General features: G+C 44.5%; 2 protein-coding genes across 3 annotated transcripts in view; one reads left to right on the top strand and one right to left on the bottom strand.

The window, feature by feature from the left end:
• TYR (tyrosinase) overlaps positions 1–25,766 on the top strand; it is a 57,966-nt gene extending 32,200 nt beyond the window's left edge. The window contains exons 4-5 of the mRNA XM_063325216.1: positions 16,437–16,618; positions 25,169–25,766. Of these exons, the coding sequence (XP_063181286.1) occupies positions 16,437–16,618; positions 25,169–25,392 (406 nt within the window). The 3' untranslated portion in view covers positions 25,393–25,766. The remainder of the gene's footprint in view (positions 1–16,436; positions 16,619–25,168) is intronic.
• Positions 19,709–27,176, bottom strand: part of NOX4 (NADPH oxidase 4) — a 135,751-nt gene continuing 128,283 nt past the window's right edge. Inside the window, exons 20-21 of one of the 2 annotated variants that reach the window (XR_010069866.1) lie at positions 25,204–25,295; positions 19,709–21,288 (exon numbers count right to left, since the gene is read on the bottom strand). The gene's annotated coding sequence lies outside the window, so the exon portion shown is untranslated. Of the gene's footprint in view, positions 21,289–25,203; positions 25,299–27,176 lie in introns of both variants that reach the window. The other variant, XR_010069865.1, reaches the window with a different exon arrangement.

The raw sequence follows: 27,176 nt of genomic DNA, 5'->3' as shown, positions 1-27,176 counted from the left end.
ACCAGGAGGGACATCAGAGGAAGAAAACTGCTCTCCATCAGAGCGTTTCATGTGAGGGTGGGCCAGGAGTGACTTTGGTCACAAGCTTTATTGTCAGAGAAGTATGAGATAGAGAGCAGATCAGTACTGAAGGGGTGGGAAACTCGAGCATGGAAATTTTTAGAAATGAAAACAGGGAAGGATTTGTCTTAATGTTGTTTCCCCTTGGGGATGTCTACAAATGTGCAGGAGGACACACACACTCCCTCTGTTACCACAAGCCCCCAGGTGGCACTGAACCGGAGCTGCTAACCTTCCCCTATTAACCTCTCAGGCTTAGTAGCATGTCAACCAGAGCTACTCAGCTTGTTTGATGGAGATGACTCACTCAAAGTGGGCTCAGTATGTGGGTAGAGTGAGTTCACATGTGCTGCAAAATACCATATAAATATATCCATGGAAAACAGAGTGTAAGTGGGAAGGTTGGGGTGTTGCTGAGAAACACAGCTCCCCAGTATCTCTCCTTTGATATGCCCGTGTCTGGGGCTGAAAGGCAAATCATACGCTGAGATACGGAAGCTGCACTCTAACATCTACTTCAGTAAGGCTGGGCAGCTCCTGCTACTGCAGTTGCAAAGCACCTAAAGGGATGCAGGAGCAGCCTTAGGAGGCTGACACCACGGGTCCATCTAACCTGTACCGTGGCTAGAGTGGTGGCCAGAAGCAAAAGTGAAGGAGTGTAGGTTTAGAGCAACCCTCCTCCAGAAGACCTCCCTGCTTCACCCATTGGACAGAGAGGGGCTGAGTCTACATAGAACACTTGAGGTTGCATCTGCATCTAAAGTAACCCATGCTCTTAAATAAGCCCTCTGGCAATCCACAGACAATATAGAATCAGAGACAGAGAGAGATGAGGACAAGGAACAGGCTCTGGAGACAAATGTTCTTTTTATCGATTAAGCATATATGAAACCTATAGTGCTGCTGATCCACCTTGCTTTAGGGCAACAGCAAGAGGAAGGTTAAACAGACGATATCTTCTGGATTATATGTGAAACACAGTAGTTGGCAATCTCACTTGCCATATCATTATTCAGGCTGGAGGTTTGTAATGACCCATTCTGCTCTTAAAAATCAAAAATATAGGAGGCTCAGTTCAAATAGTCCCATTTAACGTGCATATTTCATATCATTCTTACTGCAAGATTTTAGTTCAGCCAACGCAGTTATAGAATGGATCACTTTGTACACTACGTATTATGCAAGTGATTAGTGTTTTTTTAAAAGGAAAGGATACTTTGCCCTGCAACTTAGCAAGAGCCACATGGTTAGTCTTCACCTATTCTGTTAACACCGGAGGAGGAGAAAGCTCTCTCCGTGACGCAGCGATCAAGACAAGCTCTGATGCAGACAGTTAGCATAGCGCTGAATTTCCTTCCTGCAGCACTTCTGCAATAATAGCTGCTGTAATTGTTCAAATTGTAAAAAATCACAGGAAAACATGGTACTTTTCTCACCCACATGTAGCTACCTTCTATTCATCAAAAGAAATTATCACTTTGCTGCCATAGGCGTGATTTATATATTACATGCCCTTGTGAACCTCAATAATGACAATCTCTCAGTCTCAAAAGAACTGAATTACAGAGCACAGGAGTTGGTTACATAGAGAGTCCAGCTACCTCCACAGCAGTCCATTTTAATCTGCTTGTTATCTTGCTCTTCAGGGGAAACTAGTTATTAAACTTTGGAGCAGCTGGCATTTGTACTATCTCTTACTTCAAGTGATGTGTTTCTGTTAGCTGCAGACCGTGGCAAAGACGAATCTGAGAACGTTAACAAAGGATATACGCTCCAACAAATGTTAACTTTTTTTTTCCCATGCAACACATGGTTGCATTCATATTTCCGTATTTACAAAGCACATGGGACACACCATCATGGGTTTTGCAGCATTGGACAGCATTGGAGATCTAAATCTCAGTGAGAAACAAATATTTCTAGCCAAAAATTGCCCTGGTTTGACAGCAAGGGGTGAAACAACACACATAATGACAGCTATTTTAAGGAACAAGGAATTCTTTTTCTGTTGGCCAAAAAGGCCAACAGCATTCTGGCTTGTATCAGGAACAGCGTGGCCAGCAGGAGCAGGGAAGTGATGGTGCCTCTGTACCCGGCACTGGTGAGGCCTCACCTCGAGTGCTGTGTTCAGTTCTGGGCCCCTCTGTACAAGAGGGACATTGAGGTGCTGGAGCGTGTCCAGAGGAGAGCGACCAGGCTGGTGAGGGGTCTGGAGACCAGGGCATGTGAGGAGAGGCTGAGGGAGCTGGGCATGTTTAGCTTGGAGAAGAGGAGGCTGAGGGGAGACCTCATTGCCCTCTACAACTCCCTGAAAGGAGGGTGCAGAGAGGTGGGTGTTGGCCTCTTCTCCCAGGTGAATAATGACAGGACCAGAGGAAATGGTCTGAAGCTGCGGCAGGGGAGGTTTAGATTAGAGATTCGGAAGAATTACTTTACTGCAAGAGTGGTCAGGCACTGGGACAGCCTGCCCAGGGAGGGGGTTGAGTCACCATCCCTAGAGGTGTTTAAGAAACGTCTAGATGTGGCACTTCAGGGCATGCTCTAGTGGCAGAGATTGTAGGTTGTTGGGTTTTGGTTTTTTTGGGGTTTTTTTTGTGTGTGTGTGTATGGTTGGACTCGATGATCTCAAAGGTCCTTTCCAACCATGAAGATTCTATGATTCTCTCCTGCACCTAGGAAGAGTCGTTGCTGGCTTTCACTGGTGTAAAGCAGAGGCTGGCTCGACTAAGAAAAGTGATAGAGTTTAGATCAGATATCTGACTGAATCTCAGCCTAGCTAAGCCTCACCTCAACTCACCATTTCTTTCCAGCAGAGGTGCAGAATAAGCTTCCGCAAGAGTTAGCTTGCTTTGTCATTAACTGGGTTACAATGAGTCCCTACCTAGTCCTACTCTAGAGAATATTGACATTCCTCTGCACAGATTCCTACACAATTTCAACACTCAGCTCCCACCCTTAGTGTCATGAGGGGTGCGTCATGCTCAGCTTACCCATTATCTCCTTCTCCAGTAGGAATAAAGCTCTTTATGTTGTAATCCACCGGCAACCGATCAAACATAAGCCTGGCTCAGCACTTGTCGGTTCATCCTACCCAATTTTCCGAGAAGGCAGAAAACAAGAACGTTTCTGTGAGGTTCATTGACTGGGAAGGTGGGTTACAGGGCTGCCCAGCAGGTGGGGATTTGTGGTGCGGGAGCCGTGCCCCGGACTTATACACAATGGAGTCAAAGCCCCAAGCAGCTGCATGGGTTTCCTGCGAAGAGTCAGGCATTTTGCAGTGTGGTTTATGGAAATCGGCACAGCAAAGGAGGAATAGAAACGCAGGATGTCAGCAGCTCTTTCCGAAAGAGGAGTGGTACTTTGTCCTACACACCACCAGCGGCCTCTGCTCAGGATCGTTTTGTCTGAATCCTCTGCAGCACTCAGGCGCTTGAGGAGCGTTCTTCCACAAGAGAGGTTGGAGGAGCTGCCGCCTTTTTTATTCTAGAAGAGAAACGCTTAGAGCACTCCATGAGTTTTGTATCGGGGACTGGAAGCTGCGTAACCCTCTGCACCCAAATAAGCATGCTGAGTAGCAGTGAGAGATCCAACTGCCTCTTCTCCAAATGGCTATGGATATTTAAATTTTTTGACATAAATTTAGCTGAAACTGTCCCCTTCCCCACAAAAACCCTCAGCATCACTCTGAGAACCACCAAATCCATCTTTTATGTTGGGTCTCAGAATTTAGGTTCGTGCCCTGTTAGGTTTCTTTATTTTTATTTCTTTTTCTACACAATATAAAAGTTTCCTGTAAACTTTTGTTAGCACTCTGTATAAACTTCAGCTAAAAAGGCTGAAAACCCTTTCTCTTCCGCTAATCCTAGAGAGGTATTGAGAGCATTTTAAAGATAAGGGGGGAAAACTGCTCTAAATCACATTGGTAGAAGGAATATTAAAAATATCTCATAACCCCAGCAGCTGCAGTAACCTTGAAGCTTTCAACAAAGTAGTACATGGGCAAAGAAGGTGTTATTGGTTGTCTCTTAGCAGGGGTTGGTTGTGTGGGACTATATCTATGCCATGTCCCTCCCTCTTGTTTCATTTATCTGACACTTTCCAAGCACCCAGTTTGTGCAGTGCCATAAATGAGAACAAAGGAGATGGAAGGAAGTACAGATGCTTGTAGTGGGACGGTGAAGCAGAGCAGTGCCAAGATCCTCAGGCACCACGTGACTCCCCAGGTCTGGTGGTACTTTGTAATGTGTGGGAAGGCGTCAGCATGGTGCACATTATTATAGCTCATCCAGAGAACGGTCCTTTAGGAGGCAACCTGCAGCCAATGGCTGAATAATTAGGGGTTTGATGTCATCTGCACATTGTCCCTCAGTGTTGTGGGTGGTCTAGTCTGCTGTGGCCCACAAAAATGAACAACCTTTTTGTTCAGAAGGTCAAGTAAAGGGAAACAACAAAGCAGGCCAGACCCTTCCTGAAAATGAATATTCATATTTCAAAGACATATAATCGACCCACATAAAATCATAGAATCATAGAATGTGTTGGGTTGGAAAGGACCTTTAAAGGTCATATAGTCCAACCCCCTGCAGTCAGCAGGGACATCTTCAACTAGATCAGGTGCTCAGAGCCTCATCCAGCCTGGCCTTGAGTGTCTTAAGGGATGGGGCCTCCACCACCTCTCTGGGCAACCTGGGCCAGTGTCTCACCACCCTCAGTGGAAAGAACTTCTTCCTAATGTCTCATCTAAACCTGCCCTGCTCTAGTTTAAACCATTGCCCCTCATCCTGTCACTACATGCCCTTGCAAACAGCCCCTCCCCAGCTTTCCTGTAGCCCCTTCAGATACTGGAAGGGGCTCTAAGGTCGCCCCGGAGCCTTCTCTTCTCCAGGATGAACATCCCCAGCTCTCTCAGCCTGTCCTCATAGCATAGGTGCTCCAGCCCTCAGATCATCTTCTTGGCCTCCTCTGGACCTGCTCCAATGGGTCCATGTCCTTCTTGTGCTGAAGACTCCAGAGCTGGACACAGCACTCCAGGTGGGGTCTCATCAGAGCGGAGCAGAGGGGCAGAATCCCCTCTCTGGATCTGCTGGCCACGCTTCTTTTGATGCAGCCCAGGATGCGTTGGCTTTCTGGGCTGCAAGCACACATTGTTGGCTCATGTCCAGCTTTTCATTCACCAGGACCCCCAAGTCCTTTTCCACCAGGCTGCTCTCTATCACATCATCCCCCAGCCTGTATTGATAACGAAGATTGTCCCGACCCAAGTGCGGGACCTTGCACTTGGCCCTGTTGAACTTCATGAAGTTCACAGAGGCCCACCTCTCTAGCTCATCCAGGTCCCTCTGGATGACATCCCGTCCCTCTGGCACATCGACCGCACCACTCAGCTTAGTGTCGTTGGCAAACCTGCTGAGGGTGCACTTGATCCCACTGTCTATGTCATTGATGAAGATGTTGAACAGCACCGGTCCTAGTACGGATCCCTGAGGGACACCACTTGTCACCCCTCTCCATCTGGACATCGAGCCATTGACCACCACCCTCTGGATGCGACCATCCAGCCAGTTGCTTATCCACCGAACAGTCCACCCATCAAATCTGTATCTCTCCAACTTAGAGAGAAGGATGTTGTGGGGGACCGTGTCAAAGGCCTTGTAGAAGTCCAGATAGATGATATCCGTAGCTCTCCCCTTGTCCACTGGTGCAGTCACTCCATTGTAGAAAGCCACCAACTTTTTTTCATACATGGGAATATATGCTCCAAGAAAAAAAATCAGAGGCACAACATTATATGAGGGAACAGCTCCACTGGGCTAAAACACCTTTTCTTGTCTGTTTTGTACAAGTCTGTGTGTTCAAGTCTTAGAGACTGACAAATCTAGTAGCCCAATAGTGGTATGGCTACCACAGCTCCACAGTCTTGGGTCCAACCATTAGTGAGACTGAGCGTGTATTCCCAATAGGACCACATACACACAACAGTTATATCTATAAATATGCATATATGCATATGTGCTTGACCCGCTACACAGATCAAAACAAGAATTACAGCACTCACACAAATTCCAACAGCGCAAATAACCTCGTCCTCTTGCCCTCTTTGGCGGACCAGGTTGAAAGCCTGTTATGGGAAAATATATGCACACCTGTACATACATACATACAGTCTAGATCCCCGCATAACTGGCCTTAGATACCCAGTCTACCCAGTGGCAGCCCCTGAATCCCCTGGGCTCCCAGTTGCCTCACCCACAGGCTCACACACACACACACACACGCACAAACAGGTCTCTCCAGTAGCTGGTCCAGGGACTGGCATAGACGTAACTTGACAGTGGTGCTGCCAGGGTTTGTGGAAGAGGCGTTGCACCCAGGGCTGCTTGCTGCATGCTGCAGCTTGGAAGCAATGGTGGAAGCCTGGATGTGCACCAGCATCTGGGACTGGACACAAGAGTGAGTGCTGTAACCCAGGGCAGTGACCCAACAGCGGGGGAAATGTAGTCTCGGAGGCCTTGGACGGGTTTCTCACAATAATTGAGGGCAGCATCTTAATTTTTAAACAGACACTTGCATTATGACCAGTGCAATTTGTTTACAACCTGCCTGAGAGTCCCTGTAGTGTCTTTAGCCAACTTAAAGTAAAAAGAAAAAAAATGACACTGCAATATAACTGCATACATTGGCAAACAGTACACTGCCTTGACTTTACAACCTCAGCATTAGAGTCTCTTCCAGGACTGAAGCACTGATGTTTCTCCCAAATGCCTGGGATGGGAATTACCTGGGGTGACTTTGTAATACCAGCTGGCTAGTGCCAACTTTTAAAGTGATGACTACTGTGTAATCACAGTCCTTGGACTGGCATTTCAGCTTTCCTCAATTTGTTTCCTTTTCCCTTTCTTTCCAAACGCAAATATATGTTGCTTGCCAGATTTCTTTTACAGAATGCCAGATCTCATGATACTGAAATAAATTGTATAAATGAGCTCTAAGCAACAGTATTCTGCCTTCCTTCTGCCATAGTCAGCCTGATCCAGCCTCAGTCTCACAACTGCAGATGGGGAATGAACATCTGTGTCAAATCTACACATCTAGTGACATGGCTTCCTATTTGAACGTGTTTAAGTTATCAGTGGCTCACAGAGTTGCCATTCAGCAGCTGAACTGTTAGTACTGTCTGTGCGCAGGTTTAGCTGAGGCATGGATTATCGGGCTACGGAGAAACAAAGGGCACAGTTTCACAGTTGCTTTAAGTCAGCTTAACTCGGCACGTAGATGAAGAAGAAGAAACAGTCCTGCTCACCAACTCGTGCTACCCAGAGGTGCTCACCTCTGTTCCTCCCTTGTGCTGATACTGGCCATCATGCCAATGGACAAGAAGGACAAGAAGGCAGGAGGAAGGCAGGACTGTGTCCTCCATATTGGTACAGACCTAGAGAGACCGTGAACCGTCACCACACGGGGACTGTAGTCCTTCCACTGGGGGACATCTGCAGTGACACACGTGTTCCTGGTTGCATGGCAGAGGAATTCATATAGAGATACGGAACCCTCTTCCTCCCCCTTCCCCTTTCTCCAGCTGTCCTTAACTGCCGAGTAAAACACACCAGATTAAACTTGTCCTAGAAAATCTTCCTGAAGGGCCAGTTGGATTTACACTGCGTGTCAGTGTCTCTGTGGTAGCTCAATACAAGGAAATCTTTAATAACAGATATTTACAGTCTGGTTTCTCCTCCTACACTGCAATTGGTCAAGCGTAGCTCTGATCATGACTGTGGAGGCACACTGTTGGGAAACAGCTCTCAGGAGAGACACTTTTCAAAATGATAAAGAAAATGCCTACTCTCATTGTTCTACTCTACTTTTCCTAGGTTTTAAGATTTCTTTCCTGTGAGCAGCATCTTTTTTCAAAGCACACAACACTATCTGGAACAGTATGAAGTTATCCAGCCTATATACAGCAGTGCTTTTATGCTCTGCTTGATATTTCCCACTGGCAACATAAACCCATTTATTTCTTGACTCATCCTTCCATTAGCTATAATCCCATTGCATATATTATTCATAGAATAATATGAATTCAATAATATATATTGGTGGCCTTTTTTTAATCATCCTCAAATCAATCTTATTTTTCCCTCCACTCTTTAAACCAAGGGTTTTGTTGTTTTGGGTTTTTTTCAAATTAATTTTCCACTAAGGCACATTTCATTTCACTTTGTATAATCTGGTATGTATGGAGCAGAACAAGGAAAATATTCAGCTCTATTTATATGCAATTAAATGGAAGTGATACATCCATGTCTTTTATAGATGGCTTTAATTTTCTCTGTAAAAGCACCTTACCACACTAAAACTCTTTGCAAAAGCAAAGTATATTTCCCTTGAATGAAAATTTAAACTACCAAAATACCAACGTACCGGGTGGGAGTCTTTATTACTTTTTACCACATACCAGCTCTTTAGACCTATCAGTGCTGGTACGCACAAGTATTAAGCTCATTAACAGTTAGAGAGATCTATATAGGGATATAGAGAAAAAAAAAAACAAAACAAAACTTAAATAAAATTGAGAGTCCATGCTTTGCAATGGTATAATCTGACTCAAAGAAGTATCATAGTCCGGTAGGCGCAAAGTGTCCCTATAGTTGGCACCCCACGCCTCTGCAGCACGTCTGGGGTGAACTTTGACAAGTCATTTTTACTCCGTGCCTATTTTCTCTAAAGTATAACAGGGCCTCTAACACTTTCTAAAATTTCTCCAATATGCAGGAAGAATATTCTCTGTCTTCTTGACTCTTTGGGAATCCTTCTGGCCAGATAACGTCCCTTAGCTATTTCTGCATCAAGCATGTGGCTTCTGACTGAACCAGAGAGTTTAAAAGAGAGTGAATTTAGATCAGTTTTTGCAATGTCTAAATATAAGCATTGAGCCTTATTTTAGTCTAAATTTGTCTATATTCAACCCATTCTACGATGTTAAAATACTGTTTCTTACCACAAAAATAATCTTTGCATGGAATGTTGATTATCATAATCTAGTCATTCTAAGACTTTCAATATTAACTTTAATAACACATCCACTGCCAAATATTTTCTACTTTGGAAGTTCAATATAGAGAGGTAGAGCTTCTTTGAGTTCTAAATGTGAGACGTGGCATCTTTAAATATTCAAATCATTGAATCTTCTGTCCCTTTTGGTTCCTTAGCCTCTTATTTGGGACATGAAATTTGGGTGCTTTGATTTCTTCAAGCGAAGGAAGATGCCTTCCAGACAGAAACCGTCTTTGCTTTTATCTGGGTAGAATTACTCTTTAATCTGTCCAAGGCCTTTAAATAAAAGTTCCCTCTTCCAAGTCACTTCTGCTTGCTGCTGAAGACATGCAAAGGGCATTAGGGCTAGCAGAAGACTGATCTCCATTTCAGTTAGTTGATTTCCATATTTTAAATTTTTATTTCGTAAGTCCTGAGTGCCCACGACCCTTCTAGGTAAGAGCCATCACACTGGAGGATTTACAGTTTATGCCTGCTAGATCCCAGACTGGGTCCTCGTCATTTCCATTCCCTGAATAAAATTCCCAATGACTTTTGATTAGCTCTTCTCTTCTCTCCTTTATCCCGCCTTGTCTTCCCCAGCACACTCGCATCCCATCTGCTCTCCTCAGCACTGCCAACATCTCCCAGATTACGCCAGTCTAGCTGGGATTGCAATGCTAAAAAAGTCTCCGTGTCTGGAAAATACCACTCCTACCTATACAAATAAATAATTATCTGCTTGCCCTCTTTATCTAAATGCTGAGGAGGAAAGTCAGCAACCAGGCTGCTGTGGGACTCAGGCAGATTTCTCTCTCACCGAACTTCTGACCAGTAGGGCTTTTTGCACAGAAGAAATATGGAGATTTGATATCACAGAGCCCTGATGTGACTCTTTAGCTGCCTTTTTTTTTACCTTTAGTCTCCTTATTTCAAGAAAGGGAGAAAAAGTAGAATAAAATGCCCCTTCAGACATCATTTAATTCATAGCGCTGCTTTCTTAGGCTTTCAGGGCCAGGAGAGGACATAGAAGTTCATATGAAGAGAACATAATAGCAGTGGTTTGCCAAGATAACCAACAATTCTAGGGAGTTCGGGTTTGCAGCTCTGCCACAAACCTGGCTTTTCTACCAGGAACTTTGTCACTTCGTGAAGGGACCAGCTATTTGCATCAGCATTTTGTCTCTCTGCGTGTAGCTCTAATTCTGCAGCCCTAAGCTCTTCCAAGTTTGCAGCTACTGAGCAAAGCATAGAAAACAAATATATATTTCCAAGATACTAAAAGGAAATAACTTAAAACATGTCTTTTTTAAGGGAACAGCCTTCCCTTCTTTAAGAGAAGAAAAGAAAAACTTCTATCAACAGTAAGTGGAACAACATCCGATGACAGAAGTACTGATTTCTCTCTGTCACAGACACCACGTGCCCACTACTGGACAAAGCAACTCTTTCTGTAGACCAAGGCACATGAAAGAACTGTCAGATGATCCATCGTAGCTGTTCAGATGTCTTCTCTTTGCCTACAGGAAAGGATAGCACTGCACGAAGGGGAGCGCGTTTGAAGTTAACTTCCTTAAATGTAGCCAGAGATTGAGAAGAAATGTTATTTGAGGAAAAAAGTATCCCACAATGAATAATTCAGTGGTCCCAGTACTCTGAAAGAGAAGACAGTATGATTATTTTCTCCAGTTATACTTTTTGGGGGCCTGAATTCTTTTCATTAAAGACAAGTCCCCAGGGATAGGAGCTCTGCGTCAATGTCACTACCTGGCTGACAGCGAAAGCCATAGGTTACTTCAGGATTTCAGTTTTCCTTAAAAATGTATGAAGAGAGTTAACAGCCTCAAGTTGGGCAGTCATAAAAGGTAACTCTCTGATATGAAATGGCTTGTGCTGCCCAATAACTGTTTGTACTTCACAGCAGAGATATAGCTTAAGTCATACTCTCTCCAAGGATTTTGTCTCCAACTGGATGAAACTGGGAGGTTTCTTTTTCCACTCAGCTGGGAAACCTTTCTCGAAAGGCAACGATAAGGTTCCTTCTTTCATAGCTTTGGTTATAAAATATGAGCAAGGCAGGGAAATGGCAGTGCCTCCTTATTAAAAGGAGAAATACAAGCAGATGAGGATGTAAAAAATACTACTGATATATTAAATCTGTCAGTTTTCTCAGGCAAAAGAAGAAAAACATGAAGATCCTCATGAAAATACAGAGCATCATGCATTATCTTGCCAAGGAAAAATGAGTATTGTGAGCCCATCTTACTGAACAAGCTCGGAACAAGCCTTTAAGTGGAAAGAATAAATGCACCCAATTGCTTTACTAGCAAGCAGAATATCTAATCTTTCAAAGTGTCCAAAAAAAAAAAAAAGCCAAGATAAATGCACATGGCCAGCTATTCTAGAGGGAGTAATGGATGCTGTGACTCTTAAACCCTAACGGATGTTTCTGAGATTTCTACAGTGGTGTACAGATATGTTAGATGAAAGAGATTTCAGTAAAGATTATGTGATTTTATGCTGGCTAAAGGAGAGAACTGTTCATAAACAACGCAATGAATTGTGCAACATATCTTATGCATCAGCACAACACATCATATCAGTAATTAGAGGCGTACGATTGCGTCTAAATCTAAAGATCAGCTGCAAGGGCAGACAATTCAATGCTCCTGCTACTGCTAAGAAAAGCTCGATAGCTAATGTGGGAAACACACTGCAAATGAAAGAATCCAAAAGTACATATGTTCATTTCCATGGAAATGCTTTGCATTTGCATTCTGTTTGAAAGATTACTGGCCTAAGGATTCTTCTTGAAACTGCTTGTGAAACTGCAACACTTAAGTCATCCAGAGAGGATGCTGCATTTCAGGGCATGTCATAGGAAGCTGTTTCAGTTCCAGTTCTCAACCACGTGCTCATCAGCCCTATGGATTTTCAGAATGTGGCTGCTCCATGTTTTCTAAAACTCAGACAGTCCTGTACTCCATCGAATAGCTGTCTTAACTCCCACCTACAACTCCTAGGGAAGCAAGGCACTGATAGTCAGGGTGCCTTGCCTAAGGCAGGAGTAAAAGCCAGGCAGGCAAAGGATTGGACTACAACTCACATCCCTACTCATCCCCACCCACCCCTCCACCACAAGCTATAGCAATGCCCTGGTTTCCTTTATATTCTATGCCTTTTTTAATGATTACTGGATTTCTCTATGCGGCTTTCCAAAGGTGTAGTCTGATCACAGAATCACAGAATCATAGGGTTGGAAGGGACCTCTGGAGATCATCCCATCCAACCCCCTGCCAGAGCAGCGTCACCCAGAGCAGGTTGCACAGGAACATGTCCAGGCGGGTTTCAAATGTCTCCAGAGATGGAGACTCCACCACCTCTCTGGACAGCCCATTCCAGTGCTCTGTCACCCTCACAGCAAAGAAGTTCCTCCTCATGTTGAGATGGAACTTCCTATGCTCAAGTTTGTGCCCATTGCCTCTTGTCCTGTCCCCGGGCACCACTGAAAAGAGCCTGGCCCCATCCTCCTGACACCCACCCTTTCAGTATTTATAAGTGTTGATAAGATCCCCCCTCAGTCATCTTTTTTCCAGACTGAAGAGACCCAAATCCCTCAGCCTTTCTTCCTAAGAGAGCTGTTCCAGTCCCCTCAGCATCTTGGTAGCCCTTTGCTGTCCCCTCTCCAGCAGTTCCCTGTCCTTCTTGAACCGGGGAGCCCAGAACTGGACACAGTACTGCAGATGCGGCCTCACCAGGGCAGAGCAGAGGGGGAGGATGACCTCCCTCCACCTGCTTGCCACGCTCTTCTTGATGCAGCCCAGGATGCCATTAGCCTTTTTGGCCACAAGGGCACGTTGCTGGCTCATGGTCATCCCGTTGTCCCCCAGGACTCCCAGGTCTCTTTCAGCTGAGCTGCCCTCCAGCAGGTCAGCCCCAACCTGTCCTGGTGCGTGGGGTTATTCCTCCCCAGGTGCAACACCCTACACTTGCTCTTGTTGAATTTCATAAGGTTCCTCTCTGCCCAACTCTCCAGCCTGTCCAGGTCTCTCTGTATGGCGGCACAGCCTTCCGGTGTGTCAGCCACCCCACCCCCCAGCTTTGTGTCATCAGCAAACTTGCTGAGGGTGCACTCTGTCCCCTCGTCCAGGTCATTGATGAATATATTGAAGAGGACTGGACCCAGTACTGACCCCTGGGGAAAACCGCTTGTCACCAACTAGACTCTGTGCCCCTAATCACGACCCTCTGAGCTCTGTCTTTCAACCAGTTATCTATCCACCTTACTGTCCATTCATCTAGCCCACTCTTCCTAAGCTTCCCTATGAGGATGCCGTGGGAGACCTTGTCGAACGCCTCGCTGAAGTCAAGGTAGACCACATCTACTGCCCTCCCCTCATTTGTCCATCCACTCATGCCATCAAAGAAGGCTATCAGATTAGTCAGACATGATTTCCCCTTGGTGAATCCATGTTGAGTACTTCTGATAGCTTTCTTTTCCTCCACGTGCCTTGAGATGACGCCCAGAACGAGCTGTTCCATCATCTTTCCAGGGATGGAGGTGAGGCTGACCGGCCTGTAGTTCCCCAGCTCCTCCTTCTTGCCCTTTTTGAAGACTGGAGTGACGTTGGCTTTCCTCCAGTCCTCAGGCACCTCGCCTGTTCTCCAGGACCTTTCAAAGATGATGGAGAGTGGCCCAGCAGTGACTTCCACCAGCTCCCTCAGCACTCTCGGGTGCATCCCATCGGGGCCCATGGACTTGTGAATATCTAATTGATCTAATTGATCCCTCACTCGATCGTCCTCAACCCAAGGGAAGTCTTCTTCTTTCCCCGTTACTTCCTCCAATGCCTGGGACTCCTGAGGTCTGGGCCGAGCAGTAAAGACCGAACAAAGAAGCCATTCAGTAACTCCACCTTCTCCGCATCTGCTGTCCCCATGGCTCCTGTCTCATTCAACAGTGGGACCACAACTTCTCTGGTCTTCCTTTTGTTTCCAATACACTTGTAGAAGCCCTTCCTGTTGAGCTTGACATCCCTGGCCAGGTTTAATTCCAAGACGGCCTTGGCTTTCCTTGTTTCATCCCTGCACGCTCTGGCAGCATTCTTGTAATCCTCCCAAGGGGTCAGTCCCTTCTTCCACGTATTGTAGACTTCCTTCTTCCACTTGAGCTTTTTCAGAAGCTCCCTGCTCAACCATGCAGGTCTCCTGCGTCCCTTGGCCGATTTCTTTCTCTTAGGGATGCACCGATCCTGAGCTTGGAGGAAGTGGTCTTTGAATATCAACCAGCTCTCTTGAGCACCTTTGCCTTCCAGAGCCAAGAGTGATGACAGAGTTCCTGTTCAAACTTTCTTGTGGTAACCGCAACTGAAGCTTTGATATCATTGTTTAAATTTACCCATCTGAAAACTTCAGCTGAATATTATTATTCTGACAAGGGGTTTTCTAGACAGGGCTGATGAAATTAACTGAAGATGAGAGCCAGAAATGAAGATTTTAATCAAGATTAATACCTGCATTGTTAAGAGTTGACAAGGTGTATGAACATAGTGATATTTTCATCTATTACATCTTTTGATCCTAAAAAAAGAACCAAGCCTTTGGCCCTACCTCTGTTTTGATGAGTGTGAGAGGTCTTCAGTTTTGTGGGGTAAGCAGAGTGTTTCACAATATTTCTGCCCAAAGACAGGAGGTAAAATTCTACCATCAGAATCCCTGGATGCTTTGCAGAGATCCTGATTCTGCCAAGCACTTGCATGTAGAGTCTGTGTTTCTGAGATAACTCGATTCCCTGAGCAGCTGGTTATTAATTACAAGGGGGTACAGGAGGAACTCAGTGTCCTCCAGCTAGCAGCCAGTGTCAGGGAGCTGCAACTATTGAGCCAAGATCTCAATTCAAGTAAAATCTACAGGTCTCTTCAGACCATTTCCATCCCTCATATATTCATATAAATGAATTCAGCAATCACTCCCTGAGATTCCCTGAGACGCTGATCCCCTCCTACCAATATCTTCTAATCAAGCATGGGGTCCTCTTTCTTCACGTACAAGACACCTGCATCTGCTGTCCTTGTAGCATCTTCTCACCTCCTCTACTTCAACCTGGCACATCCAGGTGTCTGCTGACAAGCCAAAGTCACCGTGTAAAGAGCAGGGGAGCAGGGACAGGATCTGAGGTTTGAAGCGAAGTGAAGAGATAAGCAGACAAAGCCCAGACACAGAGGGAAGAGAACTGAGAATGTTTTGGGGCGTTTTTAATTTTGTTGTCCAAACACATCCAGTAGATGACTTGAAAAAGTCAAAACAAACTCTTCCCATACTGCAGCCTTTGAGCTTTCTGCTCCAAGTTGAAGAACAGACATACAGCCCTGCGCTGACAGGCAGCTAATAGGGGAAATTTTGCAGAGAAAAATGTAAAGGAGCAGCTGAGGTCAGAGGTGCTGGTAACAGCTTGTATTGGGTGTACATGGCAAGGTTTTGGTAGTGAAGGGGCTGCAGGGGTGGCTTCTGTGACAAGATGCCAGAATCTGCCCCTATATTCGATAGAGCCTATGCCAGCCGGCTGCAAGAAAGAACCACCGCTGGCCGAAGCTGAGTCCATCAGCGACAGTGGTAGCGCCTCTGGGATAACATAGCTAAGAAAGGGTAAAAAAAGGTTGTGCAACAGCAGCTGAGAGACAGGAGTGAGAATATGTGAAACAACTGTGCAGACACCGAGGTCAGTGAAGAAGCTGTGGTTGGAGAAAGATTCTTTCCTGACAGCTGACCTGCTTTATCAAGTTTCTGGACTCCTGTAGCTTATCCCTTCTTCCTCAGATGTTTCCACTTCCTTGGTGATGTCAAACCGACCATGGTGTAGCCATACTTTAATGCAGGCGTGAAAACCCTTGGTAACAGTGGAGATAAAATAGACGAAGGGGAACAGGACTGAGCAGCTGGCAACGAGACCACCCAAAACCAGCCATAAATGTTTCTGAGGGTGAGGAGAAAGGACTGAGGTCTTTAATCCTTTTCTCTCTATCCTTCACAATCTTGTGAATTACTGAACAGAAATTGCAGTCAGGTCACAGCGAGACGGTGAATGGCATTTATGGAATTTAAAAGCATATTCAACCTCTTTGTAGCACTGCAGGCCTTTGCTTTTAGTAGGCTTGCATAGGAACTCAGCACTGAAGTAGCTAACCCCAAATGATTTGGAAAGCTTTACACGCACACAAACACAAGTCATTGCATGCCACTCTGTCCCCAGGGTTCACAAAAATAAAAGCATCAACACTTTTTTCTAATCTTCAAAAAGAAAATTTCTGCCAATCTCCACCATAATTTACATGCTTTTTCTTCTACAGCATTTTTGAGCGATGGTTAAGAAGACACAGGCCCATGCTAGAAGTTTACCCAGCAGCCAATGCACCCATTGGGCACAATCGAGAAAATTATATGGTCCCCTTTATCCCCCTTTACAGAAATGGAGAATTTTTTAAACCTTCAAGAGAGCTGGGATATGACTATGAATATCTGCAAGAACCAGGTAATGCTACTATTTTGGATAAATGTCAAATTTGTTGCCTATGACCTGGAATAGGTCTGTAAAATGAGAAGATATTAAAAAATCCTTCTATTCCAGATTTTTCCCTGAATACAGGCCCAAATTGTACCTGCTTGTTTTCACATTTCTGGTCTGATGGAGAGTCAACACGATACCATAAGAAAAGTTCCAACCAAAAATAAATCACTGACATCAATGCTATCTATCCTAGCCTATTAAGAGCAGAATCTGACCCAAATGGTCAGCTCATGATCAGAACTGGTGGGAAAAAGTGCTGGATTTCTAAACTGCCGTTTGCCCAGCTCGGCTGTTACAGTGCAACACAAATGGGAAAGAGTGGGATTTTCTGATTTCTGGATGTAGTTTCAAGGAGGGCAGATGCAAAGCTGTCTTTCTGGTTTACAAATGTAATCCTATCTCTTAAATATCCAGAGTAAAATTCACCTTGGTACCAAAGGCCAACACAAGGTCTGTGCAGCACAGCCCCTTGACTTTGTGCTTGCCCTATGGTTATTCATACAGAATGCAACTGAATCATTCATAATGCTCATTTCACTTAATCAAATGAATTTTGCACTGTATAGTGGTGGTTTTGACTTGCATTGCTGTTCAGGGGTAGTTTTGGCTTGGGCCTCTTGGCCATCCTCAGGTACAGGGAGTACAGAGGCTCTTGGGGCTGTCGCTGCTGGGGAACCTCAGGTAGGTCAGGTCTTGTGCCCAGAGTAGTGGACCTCATAGTTTTGCTTGAGTGGTACTGGTTTCCTTATTGTTTGCGTACATATTGCCATTTCCTTATTGTCATACAATGTCATAATACAGGTATCCTTATCCCAGGCTGGATGGGGCTTTGAGCAATCTGATCCAGTGGGAGGTGTCCCTGCCCACAGCAGCAGGGTTGGTACTAGATGATCTTTGAGGTTGTCGTGGTTTTGCCCAAATTGGCCAATGGCCGGCGACAGATGCTCCCCCCCAGCCTCTCGTGCACGGGGAGGAGGGGGAGAGATAAAGAGAGATTTACAAGTTTAGAAGAAACTACTTTAATAAAATATTAAGAATAAAATAAAAAGGAAAATAATGAAAGAGATACAGTATACACAAAACCGTATTAAGCTCCCAGGATGATGTCACCAGCAGGCACTGGGGAAGTCCCAGACTGGACTCAGCGATGGGCAGGAACTGGGTTCCAGAGCTGGAGTCAGGAACACACGGCTCAGGATCAAAGGCAGATGAACAGACAGGGTCCTCCTCAGATGCCAGCCATTGAAGGAAGAGAGCTGAGCCTTTGATCCCTCAGCTCCTATACGGAGCGTGGGGCAGATGGGATGGAATACCCTGTTGGTCAGTTTGGGGTCACCTGTCCTGTCCGCTCCTCCCCGCAGGTGGGACCCCTCTGCGCGCTTCTGCTTCCAGCCCTCCAACGGGGCAAATAACGAAATTAGCTGACCAGGTTGTGCTTATTAAATTCTGCCCATGCTCTTAACACAGAGGTAAAGAAAGCAGTTCCTTAATTATTTTGAAAGATCAACACAAAGACTGAAATTCAAACTTGTTTAGAAAGCCCAGATAATCCTCAGATGTCGCTCAACCCCTTGTTAATCTCACTGAGAAGAAGAGAGCTTAAGCTATTTCTTATCAGAAGGGAAGAACTAGTTATAAATGGAAAATGGCTGGGATCTCAAAATGCAGATACCGATTTTTCTCAGTATTCCAGTGTTTAAACCCATACTTTTCTCCAGATAGGAATGCCGGATTCCTGTTCAGAGGAACATAGGAGTTAGCAGGGTAGCCCAACGATCCACCTTCAGAGTTCCCATGTACTCAAGGGAGAAGAGAAAGTCTGTGACTGGCAGCCAGGAGTTACTAGACAAATAGGAAAAAGTTACAAAGGGAAAAAAGAAAATCAGAGCAGTGAAGATCTGAGTGGCGGAGAAGAGGTAGCATTTCTGAAGATCTTCCAAATGAGGAGGACAAGGAAAGGCAGAGGAAGAGGACAGGACAGAGCGAGGGATGAGCACACAAGCCAGGTCTTGTTTGCTTTTGAAGGAAGCAGCTGGAGGAAGGCAGCAAGGGCCCCAGTTCTGAGTTACAGCACTAGAGGCTTGGTAGAGATGAAGCGGGGCTACACAGAGCATGATGAGGCTGGTTACGAGAAAAAAATCTTGGAAAGAATCCAGTGACAAAATGGCATTTTAATGCTAAATTATATTGTTGCTGTTTCCCGGAGGAAAAGCTGATGCCTGGAGCCCTGCTTTCCGCTGAAAAGCAAATCAGTGTATGACAGTATGTGGTTATTTTAATTGCAGCTTCATTTATTTTTGTACATATGACAGCCCTAAAGCAGAAGTGGTCACAAGCAGCGTGCATGGAAATCCATCCCTCAGGAATCAAAGACACATGTCAGAGTCTAGTGACTGGGGAGCTGATCCGAGCAGAAACCGGAGCAGACACCCAGCTTTCCTTGACAGGAGAACCATGAACTGTAAAACTACCGCAACCCGCGCGGCTTACTGAAAATGAACATCTGTTAGCATCAATAAAAAAGATTTGGAAGACTAACGGCACCACCTAGCAATAGCTGTCAAAACAATTTTCTATGGCAAGAGCTATTCCAAGCACTTACATTTGAGGGCCTGGACTAAGCCTTTTCTATTTTTTTCTTCCAGAAATAGGAACAGATAAATCCGTAGACACAGCCCTGACTTTTCCCCAGAAAAGCTCCTTCTCTCAGTAGGAACAATTTGATGACCACTATATGTGTAGCTGGGTGATTCACATTTTTTTTTTTTGGAAAAGCAGGCAGCTACCCAATTATAAACCTAGGAATCTAACTGTCAGTTGCAATTTTTGGACATCTCAACTAAGAATATTTGACACTCGGGGCAAAGCAAGGGATAAGAGCGTTGTGATTGCAACGTAGAATGCCAGGTTGCCCACGGATGTGTTACAGGAGGGGAGCTGAGATCCAGAGTCCCACTGCAGCTCATTTCTATTTCCAGCTCTTCAGCAATTTGGTTGCAAAATCACATCAGGCGAGAAGAAAATGTGGCAGCTGGCAAATACAGTGCCACCACAGAGAGACTCCGCTGGGTTTCCAGACTCAGGAGCACACACTGTTGGGCACGACGTGAAAGGGAGAAGTTAGGCGTGCAAGAGCCCGCAATAAAACAGTGACGTGCACAATAAAACGTGGATGCTGGGACAATAGAAAGCAATTAAAGGTGACAATACTACCTTGGAAAGTGGTTTACATTTATGGATTAAATAAAAGACGAGAAGAGAGCATTTTGGTCCCTGGGTTTTCTTCAGGCAGAGATAAGGAGGTGTAGATTAAGGTTAATTGAAACAGGAGGAAAGAACCAAAAGAAAACAGGATGCAAAAATACATTGCTCAGAAAGAAGAGTACGAGCAGGTATTTTGGTGGTTACATAATGATGCTTAATGAAGGAAGAGAAATATGGCTTTTAAAAACAGGGGTTTTTTATTTTCTTTCGCATGGGAGCCATTTAGGGGTAGGAAGCTATCTTTTCGTGAGTTATTAACACCCTGGTAGCATATAGTGTGCTAATACCAGGTATCCTATAGCTAGATCTCACCTCTTTTTAGAGAAATTTTTATCAGCAAACTGTGAAAGCGCAGTTATGAAGCGCAAGTGTTAAGTGAGGTTGCCAAACAAAAAGTAAACGGTATTGCTCTATAAATATATCAAGGAATATTTGACTTATCTCCTCTCAATAATCCAATATAATCAATTTTTGCCAGTAATCCGCTCTGCGGATGTGCCATCCTTGCCGTTGGGTGAGCAGGGCTCCACAGCAACGTTACTCTGCAGAAGCAACAGGCGGCGACGCTCTGATCAACTTCAGCACTGAAAAATGACTTCAGAAGCTGTTACGAGCCGTGCAGAAATGGTCTGATTCTCACTGTTTCTAGGCAGCCACATGATGAAGGGTGGGCCATAGTTTCCTGATTTACCCGCCTTGGGCTGGAGGCAGAACTGACAGGGAGCGTCTCGGGCGTACATAGAATCACAGAATCATAGAATTGCTGAGGTTGGAAGGGACCTCTAAGATCATCGAGTCCAACCTTTAGCCTACCCTGACAAAAGCCACTTCTAAACCATGTCCCTCAGTGCCCCATCTACCCTTTTTTTAAACACCTCCAGGGATGGTGAATCCACCACCTCCCTGGGCAGCCTATTCCAATGTTTAATAACCCTTTCAGTGAAAAAATGTTTCCTAATATCTAATCTAAACCTCCCCTGACGTAACTTGAACCCGTTTCCCCTCGTCCTATCACTTGTCACCAGGGACATCAACAGGTACTGCAGCTCTGCCATGAACAGCCCACTGCCATCCATCGCACGGCATCCCTTGCAGTCCAAAGACAGAATCACAGCACGGTTTGGGTTGGAAGGAGCCTGAAAGATCATCTAGTTCCAACCCCCTGCCCTGGGCAGGGACACCTCCCACTAGACTTTCCAAGCTGTAATAATGAGGAGACCCTGATTAAGTTAGTAGGAGCTGTGAACTTTGCACCACTGCAAAGACGAGTGATCCCGCCTTAAAACAGACTGAGGGAGTCAATAACTTGAAGCCCTCCCGGTTCATCTTCCTGGTTCTTGATTGTGGAAGTCTCTATTTCCTTTGACCACCTAGAAGGACACAATCAGAGAACCATACACACACGAGAAATGGCGGAAAACAATAAGAAAGAACTTGCTCACCAGGATGAGAAAAATTTTTCAAGCTTAACATATTAAGATGTGTTTTTGCTGCCTCAGGGTTTGCTTTAAAATCTTGAACCCATTAACTACCCAAGTTATCAGTAGAAAAGCATGTAAAATGGAATAGCAAGACTGCCAACATATTGGTAGGGCATATGGCAATAAAGGTAATAAATTGATAATAAATGATAGAAATTTTTTTTGTTTATTTCTTGCCTGGCCAGAGTTTTGATTTCTAATTTGAGGAATTAACCCTGGAAAGACTTTGTCATCCTCTACTTTACACAGAAGGAATATCTAAAATATATAAATATTCTCTCAATATTTTTTTTTAATACTAAGGTGGGTTTTTTCATCCTTGGGATCCATTATATTAATAATGTAGTTTGATGTTACCACAAAAGGAAGATCTCAGGATGTCCATTAATAGATTTCCTGTAGCATGTTTCTTCCATCATCATGGGAAGTCCACATTATTACCCTAAATATAGGAGACACACATTGTTTTACCTTAAAACTACACTGTTGTGGTCTCCTACCTTCCCAATGACATCCATGCAAAATGGACTACTTGGAATTTTTAAATTACATTAAAAAAGAACTATCTGGTGTATTATTAAGAGTAAGAAATTACTTGTTGCTGTTAGCCAGAGCTAACACTCTCGTTGAGAAGAAAGAGTATGCCAAGAGTTGAATGCTAAAACCGTGTCTGAGGTTAATCACTGCTGTTTTCCTACCAGAAAGTCCGAGATGAGGAGATATTGCTGGTATTAGTCACTAATGGGAGGGTAGATATCAAGCACCAGCCCGACCTGGCTTCCTCTTGCTTTGTCATGAACCTATTGACTGAAAGGGCAGTTTTAATCGATGTTCATGGCAGCTTCCAGGGAGGATTATCATTTGACTCCACGCACTGATATAAAAGGAATGGAATTGGCATTGGCTGACGTCTCCCACAAAGCAGCTATTGTTGTCCCCCCCACCACCACTCCCTCGACACTTTTCCCAGGTAGTCATCAGCAAACACAGCTGCTGCACTTTTGGGCCTTGCACAGTCAGATATTGAAGAATTGTGGTAATGGAATACTGAAATCCCAGTTTGCGTGATTTTGGCTGGGCAGCCAGTCCAGTCATAGTTTACTGTTGTGTTACAGTCACAGGTTAACAGATTATAGGGTGTCCTGGGGTGCTCCATCCTCTGACACCCAGGAGTTGCCATGACAACTTTATGACAGCGATGCCAAACACCTTTTGTGCAGCAAAAAGAAACAGCCAGTAGATGCCAGGAGGTGGCTTTTGGCTTTGAGCTAATTACAGAAACTGTGCAGACTGAGGCTGAAAGGAAGAGAAGGGCTTGTTCAACTGATTATCAGGATATAATAAAATAGATTAATCCCTTCTGAAAGGGCCCATTGTGAAATGTGATATCGCATCTTCTCCAAGTCACGCTATGTTTTACCAGGGAGAAGATAGCGCAGACCTCCAACTAATATTGATGGAGGAGATGGTTCAAGGACAAAGTGTGAATTTAAGATGTCACTTAGAAAACCCTCATATCCCAGATAAATTCCTCAAGGAGGAGAACTTTGTGATAATGCTCTTTTTCGATAACATTAAAACAGTATCAAGTTCCTGTTATGTATGGATTTTCTTTTAGCATATGCATACTCCAGTTTAAATAGCCAGATCGCTTCTAATTTAGACATGTTTGCAATGTAAACATAAAAGAGTTGAGTTAAAAAGCATTGGAGTTACAGTCAAGCACACAAAGTTAAGAAATGCCAGCATTAGTTGTCTATATAGCCGTAATTCACCCTCCACATCCACATGCATGCATTCTCTTCAATTGCACACTATTTTTTCCCCAGACCCCCGCCTCATTCACTGCACAGCATAGACAGCATTCATTAAGAACCAGATGTCCAATCCTTTATAGTTTTGATTTTCTTTTTCTCAGTGAAGCAGTGTGTAGCCTAACGTATGATTTATTGCGCGCTTTTAAAATGCTATCCTGAAGATGTTTCCTCTAACACTTTTCTTTGGTGCCGATCACTATAGCAGCTGAGTCCTGCAGAAATACCAATTTATATTCACAACACAAAGGATTCGGTGAATGGTACCGTCCTCATTTGACAGATGAGAAATGAAGGATTAAAGAGATAATGTACCTCATACCCAGAGGTTTGTGGAGTTCACTCTGAAACATCAAGAACCTAATTTTTTTTGTAATTCTTAGTGTTACATAGCATTTATATGTCTAATGAGGTCAGAAGCAGAAGGCTGAACATGCAGACTCTTGCAAATACAATCTCAGAATACGAAGTTGGATTAACTGGAAAACAAGGACCAGAGAAATAGCAACCAAACATTCCCCAAAGTGAAGCTGAGTTGTAGGGAAAGACAAAACACATTCAGTCTAAATTCAGCCTAAGTTGAAAAAGAAAAAAAGAAAGTGATTCAGGCATCAAGCGCTAAGGATAGCTTCACCTTAAAGGTGATGTGAGCAAAACGCGTCTTTTCAGAGCACAGTGCACACAACAGCATAAGGCTCAGAAGCACCATGATCCAAGAAGATATATGGAATTACTTTCACGGGCACCAGTGAAAATGCGAGATGGCAGGAAGACATTTATAGCTTTTGAGGGGGTATATCACCCTAAATACGGCTGACTACATCTAAATCAGCCCAGATGCAAGAAAACTATTAAAAAATAAACCACCATAGGGTATCCCAAAGAAGCTACCCAAAGAGGCATTTTTTGCCCCCCTTAATATCTAGTAATTACAGATAATAATAGTAATTATAGCTAGTAATTGGGAGATGAGGCTTCCCAATCCTCCTTGGCCCAAGGGGACAGGTATTCCCACTTCTCAAATTCAAGCCAACAAGTTGTTAGGTGCATTGGGAAGAGGTCACTTTCCAACCTGACATGGAGTGGGAGCCCTGTATGGCAGGGTTTTCGTAACTCATCAAGTTATAGTGAGAAAAGCAGATAGACAGACACACATTCATAGCACGAAGCAAGAAGGCAGCTGATTATCTAACCACTGAGAAACTGCCCTGTGTTCACCAAAGAAAGAGGGCTCTAATTCTTTCTTTAAGGATTTCTTGTGAGTGAACAGATAATAGTCTACTGCCTTTCCCCACACAAGAATTAGCAAACGAAACGAGCCGGTGGCAGGTTCAAAATTAGTGAAAGGAAGCTTTTTTTTTTTTCACCCAATATGTAGTTAAGACAAGGATCTCCTTGCTGCAAGAAGTTGAGATAAAAGTTCAAAGAGCAGCTAGAAAAATTGATGGAAGGGGAAAAAGATAATCCTCCAATAAGTATTATACACAACGACACCACAGCTGGTTCAGGAAGTCCCTGAGCTGCCAATTGTTGGAGGCTGGGTAAGTAATTTGTGAAAGGACCCTAATAAGCTTGCCCTGTCGTTAAACTCTTCCTAGCACTCTGCCTCAGTTACTGTTGCCAACAGGATGCTGAGCTAGCAGGCCCTTTGGCCACACTCTGTCAGACTTCTTGGGTCTTACAGTTTTGACAAAGCCATAAAGAGCGCTGGGGACAGTGAACTCTATTCCTGTGTTTAATACGAAGATTGAGAAACAGACTATAAAGACTGAAGAGATTTGTTAAAACTATTTATGACCTTCAGACAGTCTTTACCAATGTAGTCTCTTCTTTCACTCAGCCTTCCAGTATTACCTGTTGTACAACTTGTATAAACTGACAGTACATTGCATCATGTAAAAGGACTTTTCTTTTCTCTCTTCTCTTTTTTTTTCTTTTTTTTCTTCTTTTTCCAGCACTTGATTCTTTCCAGGAGTTTTTAATACCCTACCTTGAGCAAGCCCGTCAGATCTGGGCTTGGCTGGTTGGAGCAGCTGTGATTGGAGGCGTAGTTACTGCTGTGCTCACGGGGCTCATTCTGTCCTGCTGGAAGAAAAGAAGAGGAACCTCTTCAGAGATACAACCCCTGCTCACAGAAAGTGAAGATTACAACAATATATCTTACCAGTCCAATTTCTAGAGGCCTCCAGTAACTCAGTGGTGTTATTAAGGTGCTAATCAGGCATGCACTGTTTGATTCATGTTTACAAATACCTTGTTGAGGTATGCTGCATAAGCAGGCTGGACAGTTTTGCTCCTCATGCCTCTTGTAACCTCCAGTGTTGTAGTATCTTATAAGACCCAGTCCTACAAAAATCTCCCAGATCCAACATAAGTTACCATGCCACCCAAAGAACACCGTGTATTTCCTGTGCTTGATTAAATAATGCTCCTATGAAACCAGACCAGCTTGTGTGTTGGTGACTTTATTGTACAATCCTCTGTAGGGTCCAATCCTGCAGCCCAATCCATGTGATCCGTGCACGGATTTAGGGAGAGGTGTTTGACTGCACCATTGCTGCTACTCTTACATTTGAATGTAAGAGCAGAAAGACCCCTTTAGTTTAGTAAGAAAAATTTGTGGTGTCTCTGAGTAGAGTGAATGACCCATAGACACATTTTCTTCTAGGATAGAAATATTCTCTCTCCAGCTCCCATAACATCATGTTTGTCCTTGACTGAATGCTGTCAGCCGCTGAAAGTGGGCTTTTAGAAGCCACTTCCCACTTGTCTCAAACGCTCCAGTTAGTCGTCCTCTGTACCACCTTGCATCCATCTGGGGAGGTGAGAGGTTTTTAGGAGATGAAACCTAGTCTCACCGTGTCCACTTTTGTTCAGTTTTGCTTAATGATTGCTCATATTATGGTTGACTTTTGGTTGCTCAGGATGCACATATTCCATACAGGTAACCCATGCATAACAAAACACGGTGTGGTGGGTTGACCGTGGCTGGCCACCGCGTGCCCACCAAACCACTTTATCACTTCCCTTCTCAGCAGGACAGGGGAGAGAAAATATAACAAAAGGCTCGTGGGTCGAGATAAGGACAGGGAGATCACTCACCAGTTACCGTCACAGGCAAAACAGACTCAACTCGGGGAAAATAATTCAATTTATTGACAATCAAAAGTCAGAGTAGGATAACGAGAAATAAAGCCAAATCTTAAAGCACCTTCCCCACCACCCCTCCCTTCTTCCTGGGCTCAACTTCACTCCCAATTTCACCACCTCCTCCCCACCAGTTGCTCAGGGGGACGGGGAATGGGGGTTGTGGTCAGGTTCATCACATGCTTTCTCTGCTGTTCCTTCCTTCTCGGCATGGGTACCCCACAGGATCACAAGTCCTGCCAGAAAACCTGCTCCAGTGTGGGCTCCTCTCTCCATGGGGGCCACAGGTCCTGCCAGGAGCCTGCTCCAGAGTGGGCTCTCCATGGGGTCACAGTTTGTCTTGCAGTTTTTTCCCCTTTCTCAACTATGTTGTCTCAGTGGCACTACCACCGCCACTGATGGGCTCATCTTTGGCCAGCAGTGGGTCTGTCTTGGAGTCGGCTGGCATTGGCTTTATTGGAAATGGGGGAAGCTTCTGGCATCTTCTCGCAGAAGTCACCCCTATAGCCCCTCCGCTGCCAACACCTTGCCATGCAAACCCAATATACAAGGTATCTAATTACATGATGAGCCTTAACCAAAAAGCATCACTTCTTGTTTTGGGATGGTGACTCCAACTGGCTTTCGATAGTTCTAAAGTTCATCTCCAGCCAAAAGCATAAATTCACAGCTGTCCTGAAATGTTCTAATACTGTTAGTCTGGTTCAGAAGACTCCCATCACTTTTTGGTCTCCTTTTAAAAAATTAATTAACAGAACAGGGCAACGTTAATTAACAGAACAGGGCAAAGTTAATTAACAGAACATGCTGTTGCTG

This window comes from Chroicocephalus ridibundus, chromosome 1 (genome assembly GCF_963924245.1).
Source record: "Chroicocephalus ridibundus chromosome 1, bChrRid1.1, whole genome shotgun sequence".
Lineage (NCBI taxonomy): Eukaryota > Metazoa > Chordata > Aves > Charadriiformes > Laridae > Chroicocephalus > Chroicocephalus ridibundus.
This window is presented reverse-complemented; position numbering and strand designations above follow the sequence as displayed.